Below are 21658 nucleotides of genomic sequence, written 5' to 3'. Positions count from 1 at the left end.
TCAACCAGATTCTTCGTCTCCTTCACGTTTACGTCCCGAATACATCGCCTTCAATTCTTTTTCACTTGGAACTCACCGGAGCACTTTGGAAGGGACTTAAAATGGCGTCCGCCCAGAATGCCAATTCCCGTCTCTGGTATAGGATTCTATATCGCAACGCCCTCCGAGCCGTTCAATTCTCGGCGCCAGCTCGATACGTCGTCCGCGACCAGCTAAGGGCGGCCTTCCGAGAGAAGGACGGAGAGCTGAACCATCAGGTATGCCAGAGGACGAACTGGTTTCTACAAAATGCGGCCCAAGACAGGGGACTTGAGCACAAGATCCTCAAGAATCTCATCAACGTTGCATGTGAGCGTTACAAGAAGAAACAGTGGAAGGCCAATTACCAGAAGGATAAGGACAGGAAACATAAGCCCATGTGAGTATCCATTACGATTGAGTGCGTGTGATATGGATGCTAATTCTTTGTGTTTAGGGTACAGGCCACTGAAGAGTTTACAACCACCTTTTACCACCACTTTGACATTACACTGGCCATGTTGAACAAATCGATGGGTTTGGCCTTGCGCTGTGGTCCCGTTTAATAGCATGCAGTGGACTGTCTCTTCTTTCTCAGAAGTATGATCGCATAGGCGAGAACGCCGACATGCCACTCATCACTCACTGGAGGCAAGTCAAGCTCGGCCCGACAAACATGTCGGACTGCCGCTGGAAGACGAATTTTACTGGTATCACAGCATACGCAGGATGCTTGGACGGCTCGTCGAGGCAGGCTCATCAGACCAGCCTTTGATGCAGAGACTAACAAAACGCGCAACTTACTGTGGCGTCATGGTCGAAAGACGGCAAGACGGGAGGGAAACACGACGGCTCCGGGCGAAGATGCAGCCAATCCTCAATATCCGATGGTAACCTATTGGAGGAACCGACACCCTCGCGAGAAGATCGCTGGTGCGACTTTGCAGACCCGAGCGATCTGCAGGCGCGTGGGGTCCGCAAACTCAACGGCTCACCCATGGTTGGTTGAGCGCTTCTGCGAGAAGGCGGCGGCAGCCCATTTGGAGCCATCGAGGGCTCTCCTTCGTCATGGAGGGTAATGTAGGGCAGGGAGGGGATGAGCGGCTAGGGATGCAGTTGGGATTGGGGTGGTGGTGGGATATTTGGCACGACCGAACATGACTCTCCAAGGTCGCATGAGGTAGTTCAGCAATTTGTCGCCGAGCCGCTGCTGGCGCCCGTTAGGTGCTGATTCTTGCTGTTACTGAGCTGATCTGATCTCGCCGCTTAATATGGAAGCCTGCTTTGAGACGCCCAAAGGAATCCAAAGATGACGGCGATGGACATGCGGGTGGGATGAGGGGGAGACGTGTGTGGTGTCTGGACGTGTTGTGTAATCCGAGGACTGCGGTTCGCTGGGAGCGACGCTGATGTGCGTGGTGGGAGTTGTCCCCAATGGAAGGGCTGGGGAACAGAGCGAGAGAAAGTCAGATTTGGGTGCTGAGATAAGGTACACCGTGTTACTGGGCGTTCAGAATAGCACAAGGGGCTGGGTTGGGAATTGGAGAAGCTGGGGAGCTGAGGCGACGCTATCAGCTCCGTGTCGGAGCCAAGAAGTCTCGGCCGTCGCGCCGTGTCGGATCCCTTGGCCGGGGACGCTGGAAGGTGGTGCTGAAGTGGTCCTGTTTGTGTTTTGACTATCTCCAGATCGTCCGGACAAATACAAAAATAACGACCCTCGTCGGCTGTTATTCCGGGAGGCCGGCCAAAACATTGGACATGGCTCCGTGAAACCGCCGACACACTGCGTTGGACCCGTTCGTTGTCGTAAGGTGGTCGACCGAGCCTCCGTTCAAGAGGTGAGCGACGCAAGTCCTCGAAACAGCGTCAAGTTGAGTCTACGGAGTCCACTTGGAATGTAGCCTTCTTCTCTCACACACCGTCTTGCAGTACCTCACATTGTGAGTGACAGTGCGAGGTGGTTTCTCTGGCTTGTGACGGTGGGTCGACAAACGGTACGACGGTCCAGTGAGGGGCGGCCGGGCTGTTTAGCGTTAGCGGCCGCTACCTAGGTGTCGACAGCCCGAGCAAATGAGAGAGGCAGGATCGCTGGAGATCCAATGGACCCCCCTGTCCTCGTTGTAGCGGATACTTGCTTCGCAGTGTTCTCCCTGCGCTGTCGATGCTGCTGCTGCGGTACAGTGAAAGCCCGCCGGCAACCACCACCTGGGCTCAATGACCATCAGATGTCCTCACCACTACACTGTACCCTACCTACCTTGACCTGGAGATGCCAATCAGGCGCTGTTTTGGATGTCTTTGAGCGGGGCAAAAGGGGCCTCCCAGGTGCAGCTTTCCGCACCTCACCACGAACGGCCCAGGCTTTGGAGCTCCAGCTGGGCCTGCCGGATGGACGCGCTGCATCAACCTCACCTCACAGGCGCATCTCGGTGGAGTTTTGTACCTCCACACGTATCCAGCGCTGTGGCGGTACCTCGACAACCACGAGGAACGACGCAGCTGCGACGCAAGGAGGGAGGGAACTGGTGCTGGGCAGGTCCAAGTACATGAACCTTGCCTCTCCCACGTCGTGCACTCATTCCATTGCCGACCCCGCAGTCCCAAGGTGCCAGTTGCTTTTACAAAGTAGTTGACGCCAGCCCTCAACTCTACTTGTTCTGCTTCCCTCCTCTCAACTTAACCCGCAAATCTCCCATGGTTAGCGGGCACGACAGCGTCATTCTCCGGGGGTTCAGCCTTCGATCCCCAAACCATCCTTAAAGTCGTGCTGCTCGCGTCCCAACTACCGGTCCATCTTCCTCGTGCTCGATCTCGAACTCGTCTCTCCTTTACCGAAACCCTCGAACCACCCAACCCTCTCCACCGTTGACAAACGCCCACCGAATACGGTCTGGATGGACCCATCGCCGCTGGCACCGTGCCGTATCGCGACCGCGCTGAGGACCTTGATCTCTCGCGAGATCACCGTCTAAAGGCGCTGCCGAGCTGCCATTGCTGGAAAGCATGCCCGCGACAGAAGTCGAATACCATCCAAGACACCATGTTCCGGTCCTCCAACCGACTGCGATCATGCCTCGAGCTCAAGAAGAGCGCCCGCAGAGGCTGGTCAAGCGGTACCGGACCGAAATCGCTGCAAGCACGTCGAGCATGTTCTCGACCGTCGTCGCCTTCCCCCTCGATAGCGTGAAAACGCGAATGCAAACCTACAGATATGAAGGATTTCTAGATTGCGTGAGGCACACTTATCGCACTGAGAAGCTGAAAGGCTTCTTTCGGGGTACGCGCCTCCACTACTTGCTCTGCATGCACTCCCACACCACACAACCACAACCCCTCATCTCGACTCGCGTACTCAATGACACTAACCTTTTTGCCCCCCTAAACAGGCGTCCTGGCCCCGATGGCCAGCGTTACTCTTGTGCGAACCATTTCCTTCTCGATTTACCAGCGCGCCAAATACACGTACTCTGGCTGGATCAAGCAAGCCTGCGGGTTTGACGTTCTGCAGCACGTCAACAAACAGGGCACCTATCCAAACCTCTATTCCATAGCCTGCTTTGGGGCTGCCGGTGCCTCTGCCGGCTCCTGCATCACGCTTCTTGCTTGCCCTTTCGAATTGACGAAACTCAGCGCCCAGGTATCGGTCTTATTGTCTGACCAGAAGAAGCTCGCCGAGGCCAATTGTCGGGCTACCAATGGCCACCAGGTTGCGGCCAGCTACCAGAACAAGGGCACATTCAAGACCATGTCCAACATCATTCGCCACCGGGGTGCTTTGGGGCTCTACACTGGCTTCAACTTGCACTTGTGTAAGTCTGCCCAGGCGTACAACCCCATCCATCCCTCAGCTGACCCATCTTAGTGCGAGATACGTTGGGGACGGCCATATACTTCATGGTCTACGAGAGCGGCAAACAGCTCGGGACTACGTTTGGCGGCGACCACCCCACCACTAATAAACTAGCAGTCGTGGTCTCGGGTGGGCTTTGCGGGATAGTGTCCTGGGCAATGATCTGTATGGAATTGTCTTGTCGTCAACGACTTATTTGCGGAACGCTAACTGTGCCAGATCCCATTGACTCGGCAAAGAGCATCTACCAACGAAACTCTCTCTTGTACTCCAAAGGCCAGCAAGTTGAGCCGCCACCGAAGATTGAATTCTTCAAAAAACACATGTATCGCGGTCTTGGAGTGTCCATGGGACGCTCGTGCGCTGTGAACGCTATTTTCTTCTCTGCCTTCGAATTCATGAAGAAGCACGTCAATTCACTCGATGATAACTAAGGGACTTATGTAATGAAATACATGGCGACAACCGCATCGGAAACATTGACGGCTGCATCGAGGAAAGGGCGGCGGCGTTTTGGCTCAGTGCTCAGGAAAGAGCCACGGATATAAGGTCTGTTAACAAACAAACAAACAATATGTAAGGAATACGGGACGACTTCACGGATGATAGTTTAGCTCGTAGATTGGACTTGCAACGCAAACAAATAACGATTTTCAGCATGATGCACCTCGTCATTCAGTCACGCCGTGATCGTGATGCCCTCATTGATCCGCAAGAGGAGTTCATTACGTCTTAGAAGCTAGGGTTTAAGTTTGAAACAGCCTCGGATTCCTTGCCCAATTCATTCGTGAGGAGTTCGGACTGCGCATGGCGTTTCGGTGAGAGTGACATGCTTTCTTGACCTGCTCGGTGTATGCTGCAGCCAAGTGCCGGCCCCTGCTTCTTTTGAGGGAGCGTGCACCATGCCCCGCCACTATCAGCACGTGAAGATAACGCCTGACCCGACGTCACGCAGCCTGCCCTGTCTTACGTAAGTTGCAACCCGACCAGGATCGCGTTGGGCGGCTTTGCATCCCATCTCTTGTTCCGGAACAACTGACCTCGCCCCCAGCCCTGGCGGCGTATGCTCATGCACTTCGAGCATTCAAGCACCGCGTCGCATCGCATCTCATCTTCTGCACCTGCGCCTACCTCCCCCAAGTGCGAGTTGCTCTTGCCGAACTTGCTTGACGAGTCGCAGGCTCAAGTATCCATCAGTGGACATTTGAATACCCTTCGTCTCCGTGATTTAGTGTTGTTCTTTCGCGCAGCAAGTGCCACTTGCTGTCGTCATTTCGTCAACTTTTGAGGGCTTGCAAACCCAGGACGCTCTTGTACCTGCCACACGTGGACGTTGTTGACTTGACTTTCGTCCTCAAGCCATTGCAAGCCTCGATCGTCACATTCACTAACTGTCTATCCATCTTGTTGCATCTTTCTTTCTTTTTACTCTCCCTACCTACCGGATCGTTACTGAGGTTTGATCCTCAAGCATCATGGTAAGCTGATAAAAAGAACAAGTGCATCGTCGAAATGGGGAGAGAGAAGAGGTCTCAGCCGGGCCCGGCCACGGCGAAGGACCGCCACAAACGAGCTGGGAAACCTAGCAAGACCCTCGATCGGAGCGTGCCCCTGCCGCCGGGACTCGTCGCCGCGAAGCCGGTCAACGCAGTCACGAACTCAAAGCACCAGTCTTATTTCGAGTTCATTGAGAACAAAGACAAGAAGAAGCCCCTGCTCTTCGAGGTACAGCCCGAGTCGAACATGCACGTCGGCCGCTGAGCGTTTAACTGAACCACAATCACAGATCACGGCCAACCGTCAGCCACCGCCAGGGATGAAGTACATTCCAATGGGCAATCCGGAACTCACGGAGCGGTGCAAGGAGATATCAAGAGAAATTGGCGCTCTTGTCTACATAGTGGTAAGGCTGTCGGATTGAGAGGTATCAGACCAAGTACTTACGGGTTGGAAAGACGTTCGCGAAGAAGGACGCGTCGGAACTGAGCCAACAGATCCACCGAGTCGGTCATCACATTCGCGAAAACATCGTGGATCGTGCGATGAGTGAACTGGGGCAGGATGCCTTTTACGAACCGACCACAACAGGACCAGACCAAGTCGAGGAGATCCCTCGCTCCCAAACGGAAATCAACAGGCAAGCCGATGCTGCGCTGCGCGAGCTTTTCCCTCGCATTCCGCACACCGACAGACAGCAGATCATCGATCATGCGTTCAGAAAGGTTTGTTAATGCTTGCCAACTGCACGAAATGCGTGCGATGCTCACGGTTGCATAGGGCAAGCAGTTCAAAGGTGAACTGGTGGTGGGGTTGCAACAGGAGCTGTCGCTTTCGCGGCGCGTGCAGCTCGCCGTCCTCGCCCATATCCGGCACAACCACACGAGATACGACGAGCTCCTCCGCGAGACATCATGGCACAATGCCAGAAGAGCTACAGAGCAACTATGTCTGGACATCCTCGTCAAGTGGCGAGGCGATGACGAGAACGGACGTAATCAACTCGACGAAATTCTTCGAGAGGTGGTCGTTCTATCTGATGATTCTGATGACGAGGATTCTGGCGAGGAGCCTGATTCCGACTCATCAGCCGTGCTCACCGACAGGTCCATGAATGTCGCAAGAGTCCCGGTGCCAACCATGCGTCAAGACCGTGCCAGCCGCAGCCGCATGTCGACGGCATTGCCGTCCCATCCAGGATCTCCCCAGGCAGTCGCTACGCCAGGAAAGAAACGGGTCAACAAGAAGCATCGCAGACGTGCTGCGAAGCATAAAGAGCGTAACTTCAGTAGGTACGAGGCTGTCGCAAATGCTAGATGGTCCGCAGCCATGAATCGGCAGAAAGCAGTGTCCAACGCGCAGCCGCAGGAGCCCGGTGTGGTGAACGGTTCCGTTAGTCACGGAACGTATTCCCAGAGTCAGCCTGTTGTGTTCATGGATGGCAGAGCGCCAGTGATTGACCTCGGCCCTGCGCACCCGCAAAGGCCAGCGTTCGGCTCCTTTGCCAGCAATCCTTCTCGAGAGGCCAGGCCGCTCATGGACCGTTCCTTTGCTGCGCCGCCGATCGATGCTCAATATTTTGCTTCTGGTTCTTCGTTGCACAAGGTAAATGAATCTGGGAGTACGCCTGGCCACAGCTCCGTTGGTCCTCAGGGACCATCAAGCCGTCAGCTGCAGGATTATCTGATTCCTTCGATCGAGCCCAAGTCCCCTGATGCTAGCAAGCCCCCAATGCGCTATCAACGCCCCTTGGTGGAATACGCAGATCTTGGAGATGACCAGCCCTACCAGCGGAGAAGATCACCACCCCGAGGCCCCACCCTACGAGAAGCAGACCGGCTGTCCCCTCGCCGGAGGAGTCTGGGCTACCCAGAAGGTGCTCGGTCGTTCCATGACGGTCGTGAACAGCCGCGAGCTCCCCCTCCGGCTCGGGCCCCATCTTACATCGAGTTCGCACAGGATGTTGCTCGACTGCCAGCTTACCAAGCTCCGCGCCAGGTCGAACCTTCACTGCGAAGAGATGAGGCTGTACTGGGAGCGAGAGCCAATCCCATTATGATTGAGGATCCGCATGCTCGAACCCAGACTGTTGTTCTCGGTCCTGGAGAAAGTGTTAGGGACAGATTTGGCCCAGACGTGGAGATCCTGTCCGTCCGCCGCCCCCTGCGTGACGCCGGACCTGGCCTGGAACGTCGCGTTGCGCCCATGGACGAAGGCTTCATCCGCCTTAGAGAGGATCATCCCCATTTGCCTCGGGATGGCCTGAGGGAAGAAGGTTTCCTTCGGATCAGAGAGCATCCTGATATTGTCCCATGTCGTTCCACCCCAGTGGCAAATAGCAGACACTCTCTGGGCGATCTAAGATCCACCTTAGACTCAGACCGGTACCAACCACATGCAGCACCTGGACAGGCTATCTATGTGAGGCGTGCCGAGAGGATGCCTCCGGCTGATATGACATACCCAGTTTCCGGCGGACGACGTTTTGAGGGTGCGATGAACGATAGACTCGCTCAGCGCCACATACCTTCGCCTGTGTATGATGGAGCGTAAGTCATGCGTCACGCAGAGTTTTATTTCTCATCACCTACTAACTGCGAAATGCAATCAGACGCACTGGTGGTTATCTACCACACCAACCCCAGGGAGCATACGGTATCCCAGTCCATCGGCATGCAAGACCGACAGTACGGGTTGACGACCCACAGAGGTTCGAGAGATACCCGCCACCTCCTCCTGGGCAGTCACAGTGGCCGCGTGCAAGCGAAGATGTAATCATACTTGACTGATCACAAGCACGATCTCTACAACTGAGAAACGGGAGCATGTCTATGGCTCTCACCAGAGCCTCCAGCATATGTGGGGCGTTGGAGGAAAGCATATATACAGTGAAGGACTTGGGGCCTTGACACCTGGATGGAAAGGTTAGGTTGCTGACTTTGGGACTGGTTTGCATTTGCATTTGCATTAGAGTTGGGAGGTATAGAGAGATGGGTCCTGTTTTTGATACCCCTGCGGAACATGATAGCTGTGGAATAGCAGTGATTGGAGGAGCAGCAGTAGGACGACTATTGTCCGGAGGTAGCAACGAGGCTGAGGACATTCATGAATCAAGAAGAATCAAAATATCAACGCCTGAATGGCTTATCGCGATATCATATACCGGTAGCATTTGCAGTGTGCCTCTGAAACTGAATCTAATGGCCGCCGCCCATAATGATGCAGGCCTCTCGATGTGATGGCGCAAGAACGCAAGTACATGGGTGAATCCAAAACGCAAAGTGAAAGCAGTCGCACCGACCATCCTAAACTAGTGCCGCATCGCCGCGCAAGATGACAGGTGTATAAACATGAGCGTACTCAAACTCCATGAAATGCAACCGGCCTACGAATGCTAATCCGAACACAGACGCCTTATCACTGCAAAGGGAAGGAGGGAGGGGGGAAAAAGAGAGAACGAAAACACATGGGAGGGCTACGTCATGACGCCAACATGGCCTGTCTCGTCCTGACAGGCTGCTGTGCTTCTTCTGCTTCTGGCTCGTCGGGCAAGACGGGTTCTGTGTCGGGGACCGTGGGCAGCTTGTGTTGTTTGGGAGGGTTGCGGGCCGCCTCCTCCGCGGCGACGCTTGCCTCGAGAGCCGCCAGCTCGTCTTCGACCTCTTCCTCGTCCTGATTCGAGATGCGACCGCCAAGCATATCGCTGACTTCCTGCGAGTGAAGAAAAAGACGACTCGTCAGCATTGTACTCAGCTAGACAGACCACCGCAGCTGTCCAAGAGCCCGAGGTCTGGGCGCCGCGGCGGCGGCAGGAGCAACGAACCTTTTGGTAAGCAATGGCATCGGCCGTCTCACCCATGAGCTTTTCAACGTGCTCAATGCCGCCCATCTCGGAGTGTATCTCCTTCAGAACCTTGGTACCCTGCTGCAGGCCAAATACAACATCCTTCTGGATCATGGCGAACTCGACGGAGGAGGTGAGCTTCTCGAGCTGCTCGAGCTGGGCGTCCGTCTTTTGGAGAAGGGACTCCTGGTACTTTTTGCGGCGGAGGGCGAGGAGGGCGCGTGGCTTGTCGCCCTTTGCGAGCATCTGCTTCGCGATGGCGGTTTCCTTATCTGTCAGGACGGTGATGCGGCGCTGATACTGGTGGAGCTTGTCGCGTTGGAGCTTCATGTCGAGGATTGCCCTGCGGGAGGATGCGCGTCAGTATTACGGTCTTGCAGAGACTATTCAGGGAGTGCATAGAGGCGGCGCATGAAATTTGCGACGCTGCGCACATGGGTCGTGAAGGTAGGGGAAGGAAGACTGACTTGTCCTGGGCGGTGACTTTACTTGCGTTGCCGCCCATCTCGACAGGTTTCGGCGGCGATTGGGAACTCTTGCTGTGTTGTATGCACGATGACAGAAGACGTGGGATGCGCGAAAAGAAAACAAAGGTAGCGCTGTCGTGTGTGCATGCAGAGGAACGGACGTCGTCGGTGGTCGGGCGGCGATCGGGGGTGTGTTTGGCGGTAGGTGGTGGTGGTCTCGTGCTTTGCCCGGCTCGGTTTCGAGGCGCAACGCTGCGACGGGCGGCGGGCGGACCTGGCTGGGGAATGGGTGAGGGGACCAACCTACCCGCTGAGGAACACCCTGATGGGAATGTGAAGTTCGTCATTGCCCCATGTCCGACGTGGGGCCGACGTCTTATCGATAAGATAAGAAGCGGCCGGCTTCGCGCGGGTTAAAAGGTACCGAGGTACTTGGGTGCGGTCTGCAACTTCATATCTGTTTACATCGCGATGGCTTCAAACACCTATTCTGCGCAAATAAACTTGCGGGCCAAATGCTCGCTCTTCTATGTCTCTTGATAAAAGATTAAAACCACCAATACTTCAAATCCAAGAAAAGTGAAAAACAAAAATGGGACCTCGTGTCCCATCCTCTAAGCCCCAACCTCGCGTGACGAGAATCGAACGGCTCCCCTCCAGGATTACCAGAAACCTATGGGAGGAATTTGTTTGAACGTGTGATTCTACCAACTGGGTCACGCCGTTTTCGCTGAACTGGTTGAAAGAACTTGAGGCGAAAGTTGACCAAATACCATGGGAGTGAGGAAGGTGAGAAGTAGTGGGGCTGTCACAGTCGAAGGAAGGAGCTGTTGCTCTTGAGGAAGGAGCGAGGGCAGCTGGATCCAGCCTTGCTTCGCTCACAAGGGGAGTAGCCACCCCTCTAAAGTGGTCACTTGTGCACTTCCTTGCTGCCAGTGGCCAGCCGGTATTTTCCTGGTATATTCATCATCTATAGTTGTTCCACCGCTTGGATTTATATCGTTCGATGTTCATATGTACTTGAAGCCGTTGGTTTTCATGATAGGGTACCCTCGATCGGTGGTTCTCATCACGGACCACAGCTCCGCCTCAAGGTATAACCAACAACACTAGCGCTTGCTAAGCCACGGCTCATATTTAATACCAATGAAGACGACGACGACGTTGGCAGCGACAACGGTGAATTAGAGCATGTAAACACAGGAAATGTGGTCACTCAAGCACAGGGACAATAGGCGGTCTCCTAGAGTATGTGATACTAACATCATCAATAGAGCGTGAGAGTAGACTGTCGTTTCGTTTCCAGAGTTCCAGGATATCTGACCACAAATATAGTCTTTCTGACCCGGCAACAGGAGTTTCGCTGAGCTGAAGTCCACGACCCTCCAGTGGCATCTTAGACTCGCTGGAGCCTGTCGTCGACGCATATCAGAGTATGTACTATACGGCAACTGAACGTTAGATTTAACATTTCTAGATGAACGTATCAGAGTCCAGTGAATCTTGAATTTCCCATCTCGGCTGCTATTATATATTACACGTCAGGCACTTCGTATCGACAATCACTCTTGCTCCGGAATCACGCCTGCGATCATCCAGTGCGGTCGTCCAGTACCGCTCACTATTGACTCAGCATGAGAATCATCCTAGATATACCGTGGTCTTCATCACATATGGGATCGAAGCCGAGGTTGTAAAAATATGCTCATCACGCCGGAGAACAGACACAGAACCCCTCAATACGATGTGTCTTGCTTCTGGAATCACCGACATACTAGGAGCATTCGTTGTGTACCCCGACTAAACGTCACTTTAGCTTTGAAAGCTGAGTGTGTCTTATAATCGCCCGTGGATTCCGGCAGAAAATACCAGAGCTCACTGAGTCCTGTATCTACAAGTATGGGAATGGTGTCAATAATGTCATGACCTCGCTGTTCTTTGGTTGATTCGAATAAGTATGTCAACTGCCATCACCTCTATGCTATGCATTTGCGTAAGAAACCCGCCAAACGCATCGCGGCGACTGCCTCCTATGGCTGATTTGACCGACCTACCAAGTTCCTTATGTTTGGCAAAATAGCCGCTGAATTGCTGCTGAACTATAAGAGCTGATAGAAAAAATGGCTTTGTATGTCGACCTGCTTCACACTTGCAGGCAAAGACGGCACTTCCGTGTGTATAATTCTGGAGCCATTGGTCACTTACATCAATACGCTTCAAGTACGGTGCAAGTGTGAGCCCTGCAGCTTACACGGGCAACTTCAAACAAGAGCACCGATACCTGAACGATCTACATGCCTAGACACACCGTTATGCTCCGGTCTTGAACCGGTAGACGGGCCGTGTGTGGGTCTGCTCAAGCATCACTACTCCGGGCTCCGGCCGGAGCCCGACCACATCGGCCCGGTAACCTCATCTGACAGCAACTACCTGCGCAGAGGAATTCGCCGCGCGGACGGAAGCAGACTTGTCGTATTCGTAAGTCTCACAGACATGCAGCTCGCTTCCGTTGGGCCTCGCACCGCTCGACTGGTCCGCCGGCTCGTTTGGTCCTGCAGCGCCGCCTGGACCTCTCCGATGAGAAACCGCCCGACCGGCGCCCCGTGCCCATCCTGTCCGGGAAAGCTCATCGGCGCCGAGTACTTGGCCGCAAGAGCAAGAGCAAGCTCAAGCTTCATTCGTGCTCCTGAAACATCCCCCAGCAAATGCAAACCGCAACGGCAGAGTTTTCCTCGCCATCAACTAGCTCCCGCGGACCCGTGTACGAGAAAGTCTGTGTCCTCCGATGACAACGGACTGATCAACCTTTTCGCCTACCCGGAAGCCTAACCTTCAAACGCTTTAACTCTTACATAATTAATCTCACTGTTTGGCGTTGAAAGGATTGATCGCCCAAAATAGCCCCTGTTGTAGGTAACAACCCAAAGCGCCGCTCGACTTTTGTTGAGGGTTTGGGGTCTTCAAACAAGTTCCAGATTTGGTTGTTGCCGCTGGATACAACATCACCCTAGCGAAAAGGCAACCCGGCGTAAAGTAAAGTATGCATACCGCCGTACAATGCCACCATGTTGATTCCCGCATTGTCAACTTTTCCATCGCCACCTACCAAGAAAGCAGGAAAAGTTTGAGTGTTCCATTCTCGTCGTCCAAAGTCAAGGATCCCTGTCGTTGCTACTGCCATCGCTCCGTGGCTGACCGGGAATCGCCAACACAACAACGATTAACTTTCACGGCACTGCCCGCAACCCCGGCAGATGCACGTCTTCCATTCTGCAACGCCAAAACTTGATATTGCGACACTACAGAGAACAGATAGGGGGCAAGCCAAGAGGGCCAAACACCTAGAGGGAAAAAAAGAAGAAAAAAAGGAAAAATTATTATTCGCACTCAATTGACCAAAACGGTATCAGTGTCGCATTGAAGATATTCAGTCTTCTGACGAAGGCATTCCATCTCCGCCCGCTCATATCCGTGCCGCCCACATCACGAGCCGGTTTGCACAGCGGACAGCAGAAAAACTTGCTCGGTGGTACCATTCGGCTTCGGAGATCTGCAACCACAGTGGGAAACACCCGTCTACCGTGGCATTCCCCCAGACGGCCAGCGCCGTAAAGCGAGCGAGCGATTGACCGGCCGGCCCGCCGATCACTCCAAACCACCAAAGATTGCGTGTGTGGCCCCCGTCCCGCTTTACAGACTTGGGGGCTTAGGAGATCGACTTTGGGCAATGATGGGCAGAATTCTCCAGCCGCCGGGCGCGCCGTTTTCAACACAAAGAAGGGGACGACCCGGACACTGAAGGATTCCAGGCGGCCCGGATCAACCAGCGCCAGCTATATTTTCTCTAGAAACAGGGTGCATTCGGTAGCGGAACTCTGCTATCGATCGGGTCAAGGTCGTTAGTCGGCGAACCAACGGGTTGGTGTGGCAGATGCTATGTAGAATCATGTGTCCCAGCTGGGCATCAATTTGCGATCCGATCAATGAATTCTTGCCCCTGGCACGCGCATTGAGGCCCAGGACCACAGCAAACCTGCCAGCAACGTCGTGAATCAGTCTGAATGTGATAGAAACCGTGGATATCTACGAAAAAGTCGTCCCCCTTGACAGCCGATCATTGCCATCTCGATGAGGAATTACGAAAGGGAGTCACGCTCTCGAAACCCGACCAACCGACGCCCTCACAGGGTCCCGTTTCTTATTGCATGTGGCTGCGAAGATCTCCGCGCTACTTGGTTTGGGCATCACCGGCGCCGCTGACGAAGCCGATCCTGCCCCGTCGATGAGGGAGGCCGGCGGACCCAGGGATGCGGACGGCGCAAGACGGGCGCCAGCAGTCCGATCTAAAGGACGCGTGCGCGCCTTACAGAGGAGTCAACGGCGGGCGCCGGTCACCTGCTAAACTAATCTGCGCCGGTTCTCTCGGCTAACCGTGACTAACTTACCTCATCCTTCCTTCGTCTTCGCTTGGTTTTTGTGTTTTTGAGGCCTGCATCAACAGACGCGATATCCTGGGGAAGCGTGAGGGCTAGGACAAAGCTAGCAAACCGAATAAACATGCCAAACAATGCAACTAAGTGGAGTGAAGCATCGTCGAGCAGGTTTCTTGTTTAGTGGATTGCCCAAGGATGACTCCTCCTCCTCGACGATGTTCATGTTCTTGTTCTTGCTGCGCACTAAATTGGTGCTGTTGCACAAATTGTGCACAAAGGGGTGTGTCTATGGAGAGAGCATAAGTGGTCCTTGCTTCTCGAGTGGAACCCTCAGGAACGCACACCCCCCAGGCCTCTGCTATGTTCACTCCTCCGAGCGGGCTGCGGCGGCCGGGGGAGGCTGGGAGGGCCGCAGCGTCCCCCAAGTCTCCGGTGCTTGCCGGCTCTCCCCGGCCTGTGACGGCGATCCAAGACAACGCATCGCCAGAGGACAAGAATCTCCACTTGTGCTTCGTTCAACAGACACCAACCATGACTGACACACGGGGGGGGCAGAACGTGAGTGGAAAGGTGGGATACCACAGAGTGGAAACCTTCAGGCTCGCTCTCAGTCGCAAACAATCCACATTGTTGCCAAACTTGTTTCCCATCACTGTAATCGATTGATTGAGGGCTGATTGTACGCAGTAGGGAAAATGCTCCCCAAGCACGACGCTAGCTCTAGTGTCCTCTGTATTCCAGCCCTGTGAAGCATCTAGACTCTCAATCGACCGTAGGTACGTATGCATCCGTCGTTTCACGGCACTGGGGGACGTTGCTTCACAGTCACGTCCTTTGCGCTTTCTCCACGTCAATTACTTCTCCCTCGGTGGTCTGGACTCTTTCCCCCCCCGTTTCCACCGAAGAAGCTATCCTGTGACGAAAGTTATGCAACAACACGACGACCGACCCAGCAGTTGAAAAAACGTATCCAGGTGACGTTGAAAAGACTGGCGGCGCGTGGGTTCGAACCGCTGTCCCCATTCGCTTCAGGCACAAAATGGAACCTCGTCGCAGAAGCGAGAACCTGGAAGAGTTAGTGGTCAATTAATGGCACGATTGTGGAATGGGCTCCATCTCGTCCTGTCCTCTGCCCCGTAGTACCCGAACGTAGGGAACCACGACCACTGTTCTACCCACGTACGTAGTAGTTACGGAGACTAGGTACTAAGGTATCCGTACGCAGTTGAGTACCTGCAGTGCTGCGTGTTAACCGGGAGCCATGACGAGAGAAACATGCACTCCGCATCGCAATGTTTCAACTACTCACTCGGCGTCAGCACGCCTTTTTTCTATGCAATAGCGTCAGGAGAGAGGGACTCATTTGTTGAAGTCTAAGAGATTGCATCTCCACATCGTATGTTTGCAACAACTCATTGTTGCACGCCGCTGGTCCGCCGGAAGCCGAAAATACCACACAGTCAAAGTCAACTCAACACGCACATATTCGCGGACCAAGTCAATGAAACAAGACATGTCGGCATTTGTTATTCTTTCTTGGACAAGTTGCGCGGTCACAAACAGGATTCGGCGAGAAACCTAGGAGACCCCCTGAGAGACTTTGTTTTTTTTTAAATGCCGTTCCGTGTCTCTCTTTGAAAACGTCGCATAACGATGCAAATTATTCGCGTTGCCGGCCTCGCCTATCGCAGTGGCTTATGCGGTTTGGAACAACAAGAAGAAAGTTGCACACAGCCACGCGAGTGAGACACATGACGGGTCGTCGACGGGAAAACGACGGGGAAACATTCAAGGTGGAAACCGATGAGTCAACCTCAAACCAGAAAGACTCTGGAATCTGGACCTTGCACAAAACCCGTGACAGCACAAGACAGGCATACCACGGGGAACGTAGCCGGGGAGTCAAGGAGCCAAGTGGGCTTGGGCGTGGGCAGCATTGTCCCCAAAATAAAAAAAGATGGAAACAGGGACGCAACATCTGAAGTGGGATGGTATGTACCTTTCGTTCTGGGTTCTAGGCGAGAAGGAGTTCCATTTCGTAGAACCTTGAAGGGTTTTCGGACTCTGCCTAGGAGAAAAAGGAAGAAGAAGGAATGGGGACAAGTGGGTAGCTGAGAAGAGTCACAAGCATGCAAATTTCAAAGTGCAAGGGAAAATAGGGTCGGGACCTCAGCCCATTGAGGCCCAGCGTCGCGGGATCCCGCGTTGACAGCTCCGGGAACCCTGTCTCGAACCCCCCCCTAGAAGTTTAGTTCCTTGTTCGGGCCATTTTTTTCTGACTCCAAGTTGTGAAAGATCGAGCCCGTCATCGGCAGGTATTCATTGAAAGCGATATGTTAGGGGAAGAGGAGGGGGGGGAAAAGGACATGCAGTTTGTGCAGTCAGCAGAGCCTCCTTCCAAGGGAGGAAGGAGATCGGCAACCCCTACAATTCAACTGCACTTCACCTCATCATCTCCAAGGCACAAGGGGGCAAGCTCGCAGCTTCGTTCGCACGTCCTCGTCCGCCTTCTGGCTTTGCAAGTTTCTTCTTCACTATCCTTGGCAATGATAATTTTTTTGCGTTTTCTCAGAACGCCCACCGCAAGCCAGCCAGCCAGCCCCCCTTCACCCCCCTTGATCGTCAGGTTCCTTCACGGGCAACGCGAACGAGGGGGGGAGGTGGGCGGCGCCGCCCCCCCACGCGTATATTGTTTTTCCCATGTCTCGATCCAGCTCCTCGGTTCGCCCTCCAGCCCGGCCTCGCAAGCCTCACGGAATTCCATGGCTTCGATTCTTACCGCCGTCTTGGGGTCATGATTCCTAGTGAAGGCATCATTCACTGACCGCCCTGTCGGAGGGTCTCTTCCCCCGGTTCTCGATCGATGACCCCGTAATTCGAGGGGGCGTGAGCGAGCAAAGTCTACACCGCTGAACTGGGTTGGTGAAAAAGAGGTGTGCACACGAGCAGAGCACGAGCAAGGAAAACTATTCGGACTGCGTACTGGGAGAAAAGAAAATGTATGAAAACTTTTCCCACGTAGAGCCCGCTACTTTGGATACCTAACACAATTGTCGCACTCGCACAACGGGAAGGGGGAGCCCGCGTAACACTTCCGCTCGCACAACACACGGCTGAAATGACAGTACCGTCGTTTGGCCAATGTACCACGAGATTGACGCAGAACCTTGGTCCGCCATTTGCCATATTCAAGATCATCTTGCACGGCTTGTATGTGCTTCAACATCCGTAGGTTACGTACTCACACAGCAGCTCCTTCAGTTCAGGGTTCTGCGGTGTCCCAAAGTACCGGGGGGGGGGGGGGGGTTGTTGAGTAAGGTTGGCTTGCTGTCATTACAGGCAGCTTCGGTACCTGAGATGGGGGAAAGGGCACTACCTCAAGGGGGAAAAAAAAAAAAAAAAAAAAAAAAAAAAAAAAAAAAAGAATTGAGCCCTGCACGGTACCTGAGCACCGGGAAAAGTTACTGCGTATCCGTACCTTGCCTTACCTTACCGGGACCCGCCTTCCTGTCGCCGGGAGATCTTCCCCGTGATCCACCCACGCCAGCTCACTGACCGGGACATCCCGCCCCGGCCCAACAATTCTCATTCGCAGAGCTCGGGGCGTGTGCCGGTCGCGGAACCCCACCATTCATTCACTCACTCACATTCACCTCCACCGAGAGAAAGTTTCACGACCTTCCATTCTGTGGATTGAACCTCATACCCGGCTAGGGGAGGGAAAAAGGGAGGAGTGGTTGTACTTACTTCCACGTCGGCGCAACTGGAACTGCAACTGGGACTGGAACAACGGCTTTGCTTGCACCACGTCGTCTCGTTACGTGATGCACTGCTGCGTACTCCCAATGTGCAGAAACCATCGACAAGTGCACAAGCAAGCATGTTTCAGGCACTGACTGCTATGCAGCACCTAGTCCCGCGGCGGGTACATGTCTTGTCTGCCCTAAACACGTAGAGGGCAAGTAAAATCTCTTTACACGCCCTGAGGTACCTACCTACATACAGTAACAGCTCGCCGAGGCAAGGAGAAGGCCGACCCATAGAACAGCAGCTCGAGGAGGGCCCCGAGCTTCACGTACCTATGGATGCGCCATCTACCATCTGGAATGTGAGAGCTCGTAGAGCACACCAATTGTCAACCGTGGAAGCTCGCTCGGCTAAGGCAGTACACTAGCAGGCGTAGCTTTGTGATTTACCGCTTGTGATTTACCGCAGCCGGCCCGCTCGCTGATGTGGCTCTGCCCGACACGATGGGATCAGGCCATGACGGATACATCTTTGCCTAGATACACGTCCCTACGGATATGCTACTTGCTTGCTTGCTTCTTAAGAGAGGGGGATTTTCATAGGCGCAAGCCGACTGGAGGGATTGTCTCGCCCTCGCTTGTGCGGGAGCTACCACGCATACAGCTGTCTCCAGCTCTTCGCTTCCAGAATTAATTTTCCAGATCCACATCTTCACCGGTGACCTTCACGCCCTCTCTATCTTGCTTCTCCGTACATGGCCATTCGGTTTTTCCGAGCCTGTCAGGACACAAGCGAGAAATGCAATGCCCGAGTGACACGTCTCCCGCATCGATCAAATGAATGACGGGCAGCAAAAAAAAGGAGGAAATTCTCTCCCTTGCCCTTGGGCCGGCTCCTCCTCCTCCACCCCATTTGATGCGGGTGGACTGCCAGCTTCCAAAGACAGCAGAAAACATCAGATCATTCACATCGTTCGGTACCAAACTTCGAACGGAGGCGGGAAATTTTTGCCCTTGTATTGGACCACCCTTCCCCTCCCAAGAGCGGGCCGCGGAAGGACGGAGGGCGGGTAAGATCTTGCTCAACTCTGCTGTGCAAAGGGCCAAGGATACCACCGTTCCATCTGACACGGCGTGGCCCAGCCCCCATGATCGAACCATCTTGTGGCCGATTCCGACACAGACTGCAACGACTTCACGAGAGGTACGTTCCGAAAGCGGATGAAACGGGCGTTTTCTCTCAACGATTATTAGGCAGGCGGGACGAGGTGGCCAGTGTGTCGAAAGAGAACGAGAAACAACCCCAGCAGAAATTGCGTGGCCCGTGGGTTTCTGGAAGAAAATTAGAGGGCTGCTTTGGTATCCGTACTTACTGCCATTGCGAACAAGGGCAATGGGAAACTGGGCATCTAGATGATGTGTTCCGAACAACAATTACGAAACCGCAAGGCAACTCCCGCGATTGGCACGAATGGCCCCTAAACGGCGTTCCGGCTGCGAGGTAAGGTACGTAGCGTCAAAGCCAGGGACGGACGGGGTCTGGACCAAAGGATCTGTGAGGTTCTTCCCGTCCCGGGTAATCTAGCAAGACCGTCGTCTTTGATTGGACAGCCACTCGAAGAAAGTGCAGACGGCCCGCGAAGCAATTCGGCCTGATGTTGATGAAGCCAGCCCTGGGATGTCCATGGTGAAACGGGGCCGTCTAAGATTCGACGACGTGTGGTCGTGTCAAGCCGTGACTGGCATAGCCGACTGCATCTACCGGCAGTTTGTGTGTGTGCTTGACTGTATGTACCTCCCGATTGCTTGCGTTGTATTGTGGGAACGGCATGAGAGAGAGCGCATTTGCGTTTTGATTTGAGAGAGGGCTTTTTTGATAGTCCAGACTTGGTTCGACGAGAGGGTCCGTTGTTTGACACTGTTTGCAGGGCCGCGAAAAGAAGGTTTGGTTCGCCCGTCTTGCATCTGACCCCTGCTTCGTCCAAGGAAGTTGGGAGGTGCGAAAGTTGGTAAGGCAGAGAGGCAGTACACATGGCGTGTTGCCTTGAATAGACTCAATCCTTGCTAGAGGCTCCAGGAAGGATGCCCAGTTTCGCCTTTGCGGTTCGCACAATTGTGTTTTGCGTACAAGCCCTTGGAGGATGCTCCTTGCAGACTCACGGCGGACTACAAGGGGTGACCAAGAACCAAAAGGCACACGGCATGAGCTGTCTCAGGCCTTCGCCGAGACGGATGACACTTGGAAGCCCGCTCCGCAGACAGCTCTGTGGCAGCCTTTCCTGGGCTCCTGTCAGCGTTTCTGCTGATTTGTTCTGGCTTCTGAGGCATCCGACCGTGCCGTGCCCACGGGCCCGCGCATGCTCCTATTACTCTTTTCCCAGGGAACCGGAATGCCGTGCGTGCATTTCGCTGGATCAGCCCAGATGAAGGTGAAACCGGTGTCCGTAGAGTTGGCCGGGAAGAAACAGAGAGGGAAGGAAGGAGAAGGAACCAAAAACGTGACTTGCGACGACGTCATCGGTCGGCTGGAGCTGGCATAAGGGAGCGATGGGGCCGTATTACGTGAGCTCTGACGATGAAGGGCGGGCGTGCATGCGTGCGTCTGAGAGAGAGATGCGGACCGGCAACGGTAAATGTGATGAGCAGTAGAGTGAGAGGCCTCTTCGTCTGGTCTGTAGGGACACCAAGATTGAGCCATTTGTTTGAACGAGGCGTGCCCACGCCTGGGACACGCGGGTGAGACGGTTCCTGCCACGAACGCCGAAAAAGATGAGTTTTTGTTACTGCAGCACCGCAGCCCTGCGTTGTGCTCTGGTTGGACGGCAAAATATGTCTCTCTAGTGCTGATGCCACAGAGCGGGTGTAAAAGGAACAGCTCAGTGAGGGGAGAGGGGATTTGGCTCGACTTGACAGGGCGTGGCGATGGCGACAAAGAGGTGCTTCGTCAAGCTGCTTCCGTGTGCGTACAGAGATAGATGCAGAGGCCGCCAGAGACAGCAATCCCCTCGCTCGGGGGGAAAAAGAGCCTCTCGCACGAACGACATGTTCAACGAGCAAAGCACGGCGTTGCACTCCCTCTGACTGAAACCCGCGCGCTACATGTCTTCTCACCACAAGGGAGCCAGAGAGGCGGTAGCCCGGAACGATGTTACCGCCGTGGTTCGACCAGAAGCCTGTTCTCGAACGTTTTTGGGGCGGCGAGTGAGAGTCCAGAGAGACGCAGGCGTTAGGAAAACCGCCCGTGGAAGCGAGCCAACGAAATCCTGCCCATTGGCCCTGGGAGTGACCAGAGACGTACTCACTCTGCACCAGTTGAACCCTCAATATCCGTTGAGCCGTTCATCTTGTATCAGACCCCCTCAGGACGGACCGGTTGCAAGAGAGAAAAGTTTGTTTGGGGTTTGTTGTTGTTATTGTCTCTTGATACATGTCTACTACGGGAACGACTCACCAACTAAAACAAGAACGACAGGGCCTGCTGGCGGACAGCCGGGGGAAAAAAAAGAAGCAGCTAGAGCCCAGAACGGACATTGACAACAGGAACAGACCTAGACAAAGGCCGGGCGCAAGGAGGGTAGCGCAGGCTCGAAGATCGATCGATGCGTTGCAGCGTGCTACATTCCTATGTAGGGATGGGGGACTCGGGGAACCAGAAAAAAAAACAATTGGATTCTTTCGTGATCCAGGCGATGAAAATTTTTCACATCCTCAACGTCCTTGTCTAACCTCGCCTTGAACTAAGATCGGAAGGGAAGGGGATCAAAACGCAGAATGGCTTGTTTGACGAGTTGGATTGACAAGGG

At 54.2% G+C, this 21658-nt stretch overlaps 4 protein-coding genes across 4 annotated transcripts; 3 read left to right on the top strand and 1 right to left on the bottom strand.

The window, feature by feature from the left end:
* Positions 1 to 101: 101 nt before the first annotated feature.
* Positions 102 to 584, top strand: CGCS363_v002844 (uncharacterized protein; the record flags this gene model as incomplete). Its single annotated transcript, XM_036634693.1, has 2 exons — positions 102 to 418; positions 476 to 584. The coding sequence occupies 2 exons, from the start codon at positions 102 to 104 to the stop codon at positions 582 to 584; spliced, it is 426 nt and encodes a 141-aa protein (XP_036499504.1).
* A 2503-nt stretch (positions 585 to 3087) lies between these two features.
* On the top strand, positions 3088 to 4302 carry CGCS363_v002843 (putative mitochondrial carrier; the record flags this gene model as incomplete). The annotated part of the gene is made up of 4 exons (XM_036634692.1): positions 3088 to 3295; positions 3405 to 3827; positions 3881 to 4033; positions 4088 to 4302. 4 exons carry the CDS (start codon positions 3088 to 3090, stop codon positions 4300 to 4302), a joined length of 999 nt encoding a protein of 332 aa, XP_036499503.1.
* A 1078-nt stretch (positions 4303 to 5380) lies between these two features.
* CGCS363_v002842 (uncharacterized protein) lies at positions 5381 to 7918 on the top strand (the record flags this gene model as incomplete). The annotated part of the gene is made up of 4 exons (XM_036634691.1): positions 5381 to 5593; positions 5655 to 5771; positions 5824 to 6090; positions 6146 to 7918. 4 exons carry the CDS (start codon positions 5381 to 5383, stop codon positions 7916 to 7918), a joined length of 2370 nt encoding a protein of 789 aa, XP_036499502.1.
* A 927-nt stretch (positions 7919 to 8845) lies between these two features.
* Positions 8846 to 9714, bottom strand: chmp6 (Charged multivesicular body protein 6; the record flags this gene model as incomplete). Its single annotated transcript, XM_036634690.1, has 3 exons — positions 8846 to 9076; positions 9189 to 9552; positions 9677 to 9714. The coding sequence occupies 3 exons, from the start codon at positions 9712 to 9714 to the stop codon at positions 8846 to 8848; spliced, it is 633 nt and encodes a 210-aa protein (XP_036500166.1).
* Positions 9715 to 21658: the final 11944 nt, after the last annotated feature.

Source organism: Colletotrichum siamense (assembly GCF_013390195.1).
Source record: "Colletotrichum siamense strain Cg363 chromosome Unknown KSG_Cg363_contig02, whole genome shotgun sequence".
NCBI classification, from domain to species: Eukaryota; Fungi; Ascomycota; class Sordariomycetes; order Glomerellales; family Glomerellaceae; genus Colletotrichum; species Colletotrichum siamense.
Note: the sequence above shows the minus strand (reverse complement) of the source record. Positions and strands in the feature narration are given on the sequence as shown.